This window comes from Silene latifolia, chromosome 11 (assembly GCF_048544455.1).
Source record: "Silene latifolia isolate original U9 population chromosome 11, ASM4854445v1, whole genome shotgun sequence".
NCBI classification, from domain to species: Eukaryota; Viridiplantae; Streptophyta; class Magnoliopsida; order Caryophyllales; family Caryophyllaceae; genus Silene; species Silene latifolia.
In genome coordinates, this window is record NC_133536.1 from 115,557,525 (window position 1) to 115,564,694 (window position 7,170).

The window sequence follows — 7,170 nt, forward strand, 5'->3', positions numbered from 1 at the left end:
GTGACTTGGTCGAAGAATTGGGCAACTTGATCTATCCTAGCCTGATAGGGTGCTAGACTTTCACTTTGAATCTTCCAAGATCCAGTAATTTGGTTGATGATCAAGGATGAGTCTCCGTGAACTCGAAGATTCTTGATGCCTAAGCTTACTGCCGCTTGTAGCCCAATGAGGCAAGCTTCATACTCTGCTGCGTTATTTGTCACCTCGAAGTCGAGTTTGACAGAGAGTGGTGTATGCTTCAGGAGAAATGAGCAACACTCCTATTCCAAATCCTCTTAGGTTCGATGCTCCATCAAAATAATGGTCCCAGGAGTCTACATTAGTTTGTAGTATGTCCTCGTCTGGGAATGACCATATGTCTACCGTTTGGGTGTCGTTGACAGGATTATCGGCGAAGAATTCGACAACGGCTCGCCCCTTTATAACCATCAGAGGTACATATTTGAGGTCGAACTCTGAGAGCATTAGGGTCCATCTTGCCAAGCGACCATTGAGAACGGGTTTCTCGAAGAGGTATTTGACAGGGTCCATTTTGGAATATACCTTGACAGAGTAGCTAAGTATGTAATGGCGTAACTTCTTTGTTGCCCACACAAGAGCGAGGCATGTTTTTTCGAGAGGAGTGTACTTGCACTCATATTCTAAGAACTTCTTACTAAGGTAGTAAATACCTCTTACTTCTTTTGCTATAGTTTGTGCGAGCATAGCCCCCATGGCTGTTTCGGTCACTGTGAGATGGATTTAGATTTATTTTCATGTGAAAACAGAAATTAAACATCCATTTACTAAGTTCATATTAAGGTGTTTAACATGATTCATTTATTGTTAAAATGAAAAGATAAAAGGATAAAATAATAAAAATATAAAATGTGTAACAGACTGTTAACTTGTCAATCTAATCCGTGATGCATTCGGATTAACAGTAATCGAGATTGTCCTAGACAAGTGCGAAAGGAGTTACAGAACAGTATCAGGCAACCCATAAGGGCGCGAGCCATATGGCTTTGCAAAGGGCTCTGCCCTGATTTATTAAAAATGGAAACATGAGAAAACTTAGGGTGCGAGCCATATGGCGATCCAAGGGGCATCTCCTGGATGTTTAAAAGGTTGTTAAAACTGCTTTTGTTGAAAAGGTTGTCCAAACATCTTTTGTATTATTGTTTTTGTATACAATATGCAAGACTCGGAATAATAACCATTATGTTGGTAATGTTCCATGTCGAGCTTGGAATTGCATGCTTGACATGAATAGTTTGTAAAATAAAAGTGTAAAAGATGTATGCTTGACCGTTTCATCACCGTACTCGAGTTAAATCGACATGGAGTATATGTTAACCAAGGATGACATATGATATGGTCAAGATGACTATGAAAAAAAAAATGAAGTAAAAGTGAAAGAGAAATGTTTGATATGAACTAATTATGTTAAGTTCATTGCTTTGTAATTAGTCGAGATTTGTCATTTAGGCTCTTAAGTAAATATCAATATTGAAACTATTGGTCAAATGTTGTTCATAAACTAGTCAAAACTCTTGTTAAGACTTTACATTAGTCATTCTTATTCCAAAACCTTCTTTTGTTCTCCTCGTGTAGTTATCTTGAGAACATGTTCTTTTGATTACTTCACTTGGTCTCTTTTGTCATGTAAATAAATGAGAAAAATGATTAGTAAAAGGAAAGGTTGTTTAAATACCCATTAATTTATAATTAACCAACAAATATCATCGTGTCACGAAGTAAACCGCCATGGTATAAAGAATCAAGGATGATTTTGACAATGGTCAAAAGGTTGTAAGAGGTTTAGAAAATAAAGGTAAAACCATGAAAGAAAATAAATAAAAATAAAGAAATTGTTAAAGGAAGACGAAATCAAATACATTTGAGTTTTGACCTAAGAAGCCACAAGGGGCGCGGGTCTCTTTGCATGACAAAGAGCTTCTACCTCAGGCCAAAACTTGGTTTTGTCTCGATCTTTCCATGTTTTAAATCGTGTTATGCATTATTCATGTTTATAAAGTCATTAAAACAATAAATACATGAAATCAGTGAGTTGTTTATATCCTGAAGCTTACATGTTATGCTGTTTGCGAGGCAGACGACTATTGAAGCAGTTTTCTCGTTATGCGTTCACTCGGTATCAACATAAGTTTAAAAGAATGCCTTAAAAAAAGAATTTTGTTTTGAAAAGATGTTGTTTGAAAACATGATGATTAAGGTGTTGAGTTGGTCAAATTGGTCGGCCAAATGCAACGGCGACGGTACCAAACAAATGTCTAATGCTTGCGTCTTAGATCGGTAGGTCTCAAACACGTGTCGATTTTTGACTTAGGAAGTCGAGGTCTACAATTTTAAGGGAGATGTGGGAGGGAGGGGGGAGGTTGACTCTCGCGTAGCCTGAAGAGATGCGTATGAGGGGATATTTATAGAGAAATGTGATGTGGTAAGTCGGTTAAGTTTGCTTGCTGGTTAAGGAGTAGGCCAAAAGGGGCGTGAGCCACCCTGCACACCAATGAGGTCATGTGCTTTTCAAGTTGGGTCGTGGCCTTTGTTCTATGCCTTGTTTGGTTGGTGTGATCTGTTGTGTCTACTATCATGTTGTGTAAGATGGTTGTGGAATGATGTTTAGATTTTTTTTGGGGAGGTTTTGCATGCTTGACTTGGGTTTCACTCGTGTTGAGTCGGGATTTGAGTTTTCAATCGGTTTTGGACACAGAGTTGGTTTTAACTCTAAATAGTGTTATTTTAATGCAAATGACGTGATAAAACCATTTATGCCATTATTTTTATGTTCGAGACTCGGGTTGACTCGGGTTGCGGGTTTCTGATGAGTCGGTTTTGGGTCCGAATTCGATTTTAACTGTGAATACTGTTGTTTAAAACAAATGAAGTTAGAAAACCACTTTTGGAATTATTTTTCATGTTTGAGCATCGCATTAAACAGTCTCATATATAGCCAATCCATACACGCTTATCAAAACATGTTGTAGTCCTATCATCATAGTATGTTTTTTGGAAGGTGAAGAAACTGAGTATCTACAGCAGGCCAGGTCAATTAGGAGATGAGGGGGAGGAAACTAGGGTCAAAAAGTCAAATTAAAAGGATTTGAACTTAAAAGACTTATGGTGTGTTTGGATAACAAAAATGGAGGGAAAGGGAGGGGATGGAGGGGGAAGGAGAGAAGGGAAAGGGAGGGGGGGAATGGAGGGTCAGTGTTTGGATACAATTTCCCTCCAAATCTTACTTATTGTGAAAAGATTTTGATTAGGCTTGGAGGAGGGAAATTGGATCCCTCCAAATCTTTCTTCCTCTCTATTTTCCTCCACCCTCATTTGTTATCCAAACAAGGGATTTTAAATCTCCTACTTTCCCTCACTTTATTTTCCCTCCAAATCACTCAATCCAAACATGCTCTTAAGGTTCAGGGAGGATCTAAGAATGAAAGAGCAGTGGTTAGAAGACAGGTGGGTGAGATGATGGTTATGGGTGTTGGGGTATTGGTCAAGCCACAATTGAATAACCCAGGCCACACCCGGTCAAGACTCCCAAAAATAGGTTAGAGCGTATGCGATTAGTCCACCTGAATATAGGCCCAAAGAATCCAATATCAATAAAATTCCCGAGTTCATAGATGAAGTAAACAAACAACTTAACTTAATTTTTCCACTACCCACAATTTTTCCAAAGCACAAGTAACCTCATTGAAATCTACAAGGCAGACCCAAGATGTCAACCTATACAAATGCGAAGTATTTGTACAGAGAATAAAAAACCATTATATAGTCAAACAGACTCCGTAGCATTCTTTAAGTTTCCAATCCCTTGAAATTGATTAAACATCTAACTACATGAGCAAAACCGGGCCCAAAAAAAAAAAAAAGAAAAAAAAGCGAACAACTCTCGAGTGCATGGTATTATGACAATATTTTTCGGAAGACCGATACGTAAAAGCCTATAATTGTAGCTACAACAAGAAAGAATAGAGCTATGTTAAAGTATGGTTAATCCTTGGAAGTTGGAAGCATTCCAAAATCAACCATAAGGTGAGCTTCTTCCTGACATAGCTCCAATTGGCGTATGCCTTGGAGAAGGCCTATCTAACTTTTGTGAAGCATCAAATTTCTTTTGATCTCCCACGCCGTGATCAGTTGACAAAATCGGCTTAGAGTCGTAGATTTCAGAAATGGAATCAATTTGATGTTCAGTACCTTGATCAATGCTCGGCGGTCCAATTTGTATATCTCCTTTGAATGGATCTTGATGATCTTGATGTCCAAGTTCTTGTAAACGAAGGTCATCGGCCCAAATTAAAGGGCACTTACCGTTATTGTTATTATTATACAAATTTGGCCTCTTCTTCCCTAAAGGAAGATTGTCATTAGGAGCTTGCATGAAATTCTCAAAAGATGGTCGGTCCATATTTTGGTGAACATCAAGTTGATCTCCACCATAGATGTTAAGGTCTTGAAGAGATGGGAAATTCATTGGAGGAGGTGACGGTCCGAATTCTTTCATTGATCCACCAAAATGATCAGCAATAGGAGAAGAGTTTCCATGGATATTGTTGTTGCCTTTATAACTTGCTGAAGCTGGTGTCATGTTGGCTTCCCCTGCCAGTGTTTGGCAGGCTTTCTCTAAAATGTTTTGCATGTACTTTCCTTGTGCCTCAATCCTCATTTGAAGATGCCTTTGTACCTGCCATAACATTTCACAGTTATTACAGCTCATGCACCTTTAATTTAATCCCTTAAGTCTGTTCAATAGTGAAATCAAACCCAGTTGAATTTGTATGCGTTTGTTTTTAAATTTCATCGATAAAAAGTTGATGACTTGTAATATTGATTAATAAAAAATTTCAGAATGTTTAAGGTACACATAAAAGACTTAAGTTAATAGGAGTGTCCAAGAGACCTTCACTATTATTATCCATGCACGTATACAGCAGATATAAGCTATAGCTCAGCAAGCAAGGGGGGGGGTCCAAAAAATGGTACCGATAAGGCAAACATGGCAACAAACCCTTTTGCATATACACAATTACATTATTTCTTGTGTGAGACGGCCTAACACTGTAAGACAGTCCCATTAAAATACTAGACAATTCATTATTTATTAGCACTAAATTCATAAACTTTTATAAAAATTGACCGTCTCACGGTGTGAAATCATTTTATTCTAGAATTTGTAAAACAAGTATGTATAATTATTGACTATTTACTCCTGATGTTTCTGTTTACCAAAAATGGTACTATATATTAATGAAGTTTTGTGTCACCTCAAGCTGTTCTTGAAGTCTCCTCTGAACCTCCATTTGCATCCTGATAGCATCAGTAATGTGGACGTTGCTGCTAGAGTTTTACAAAACACGTAAAAAACATAAGAGATCAAGATTATATATAACTAATTAGCTAGCTAGCTGCAGTTAATAACTTTTGAAAAACAAAAGAAGAAAGTGAAAAGAAGATGCCTTATAAAGAAATTTATGGGGGGAGAATAAGGTGCTTCTTAAACAAATCAAGGTTACTTCCTTGAGAAGTTGCCTTATTAAAGTCATGTTTAATTTCAAATGAGATTTAAACTCTCGGCAAAGAATCATAGATGAAATAAACATACTCGTTCATACTACGGCCCATCAATCCCGACGAGGAAGCATTGTTTCGTTGTAACTCCAACCCAGATGCTATAGCGCCAAATTAACCCACAAAACGAAAAAAAACAAAGATCAAAAACTAGATAAAATAAAATAATTCTAAAACTATACTAAAATTTAACTCTCTCTGTATCCCAGTCAACCGTTCATGTTTTTTTATGAAGACAATCTTAATAAAATTAAAATGAATGATTAGGACAACGAGAGTATGATCGATAATAAAATATTTGAATATAATCGAGAATTGGAGTTCGAGAAAAAAAAAAATTAGAGATGAGAAGCCCTAGTCACCTCTCTTACCATCCTTAAATGATGGGTGATCATTGAATTCCTTATGTGGTTGCTTTCCGAGCCTAAATTTCTATTTGAACATAAAAAAAAAAAAAAAAAAAAAAAAAAAAAAAAAAAACGGTTAGAATTAACGAGAAATATATCATGAATTAGTAAATTTAGTGAAAATTTAAGCAGTACTTTGTGTAGTGCAACTAGAACCAAAGGGTGCAGTACTACTATTTGATTTAATTAATTTCTAGTGATATAACAGAAAATTAAACTTTAAAGAAAATATTATTAAAACATAAAATCAATTGACAAGAAAACAAAGTAAATTAAAGCGCTAAATTACTATTGCATGTTTATACAAAGAAAAAAGATATGGAGTACAAGAAAAAGCTTGAAATCATGATTAGAAAAAGAAGGAAGCAAACCTGGAGATGGCTCTTGAGGTGATACAAAGTAAGACCTTTGACACCCATAACTCTCATAATAGTCTTAGGAGTAGCCTCTGCAGAATATCATTAATAAATAAATAAAAATATAGAAGCTAAATTAGATATGTAAAAGATAGAAAGTAGTAAGTAGACATACTATCTGGACCGCCAAGTTGAGTAACAGCGTCGACGAATCGTTCATGAAGCTCAACAGTCCAACGAAGACGAGGCTTAGGGTCGGTGGTGAGAACGAGACCAGAGTCATTTTGAACACACATAGAAGAAGACCTTTCATTTGGGTTGTTGTTCATAGAAGAAGGCTTCTTTGGGTGGAACATTATATTCTTTTCTTCTTCCTTAATTTCTTTCTTTCTCTCTCTTACTCTTACAAGAATACTAGGAGATTCAAGAGGAACAAATGCGATGCAAAATGGTGGAAGAATAGGATGCGTTTTTGAAGGAAGGGCTGGTCCTAATTGCCTTTTTTTTTTTTTTTTTCTTTTTTATTTATTTATTTATTTATTTATTTATGTCTCGTTCTTTCTAAGGGTATGGCCTTCACAAAGCAGGAAAACCCTTACTACGTACTGTATTAGTTTTAATTTTAATTATTACTTTTTTTCTCGCAAAAGGGTGGGACAAGTTCAACCTTATCAAAAGATTAAGCTATGAGTAGCCAAAAAAGGTAAATATCCGACTGTTAAGGAGCAAAAGGAAAAGGTTGGAGTTATCATGCTCTTATTATTACATGGAACCCCTTCTCTGCCAAAGGGATTTTCCTCTTTTTCACATGCAGTACGTTTCTTCTATCT

At 36.3% G+C, this 7,170-nt stretch overlaps 1 protein-coding gene across 4 annotated transcripts; it reads right to left on the reverse strand.

Annotated features, from left to right (window-relative positions):
* Positions 1-3,674: 3,674 nt before the first annotated feature.
* On the reverse strand, positions 3,675-6,800 carry LOC141611869 (myb family transcription factor IPN2). Of its 4 annotated transcripts, none has more exons than XM_074430522.1 (6): positions 6,516-6,800; positions 6,356-6,432; positions 5,940-6,009; positions 5,612-5,678; positions 5,274-5,346; positions 3,675-4,693 (listed from the first exon to the last, which is right to left on the reverse strand). In XM_074430522.1, the coding sequence occupies exons 1-6, from the start codon at positions 6,694-6,696 to the stop codon at positions 4,031-4,033; spliced, it is 1,131 nt and encodes a 376-aa protein (XP_074286623.1). In that variant the 5' UTR covers positions 6,697-6,800; the 3' UTR covers positions 3,675-4,030. The 4 variants fall into 4 exon arrangements, with proteins under 4 accessions (XP_074286623.1, XP_074286622.1, XP_074286621.1 ...); XM_074430521.1 differs by having other exon boundaries at positions 5,274-5,343; positions 5,949-6,009; positions 6,516-6,799; XM_074430520.1 differs by having other exon boundaries at positions 5,949-6,009; positions 6,516-6,799.
* Between the last annotated feature and the right edge of the window lie 370 nt (positions 6,801-7,170).

Bases quoted from the DNA above. Each gene is read 5' to 3' on its own strand.
- LOC141611869 (XM_074430522.1), bottom strand. From the start codon at position 6,696: ATGTTCCACCCAAAGAAGCCTTCTTCTATGAACAACAACCCAAATGAA. The intron at 6,433-6,515 runs GTATGTCTACTT...GATATTCTGCAG, and splicing joins TCAACTTGGCGGTCCAGATA to AGGCTACTCCTAAGACTATT. The intron at 6,010-6,355 runs GTTTGCTTCCTT...ATGTTCAAATAG, and splicing joins ACCTCAAGAGCCATCTCCAG to AAATTTAGGCTCGGAAAGCA.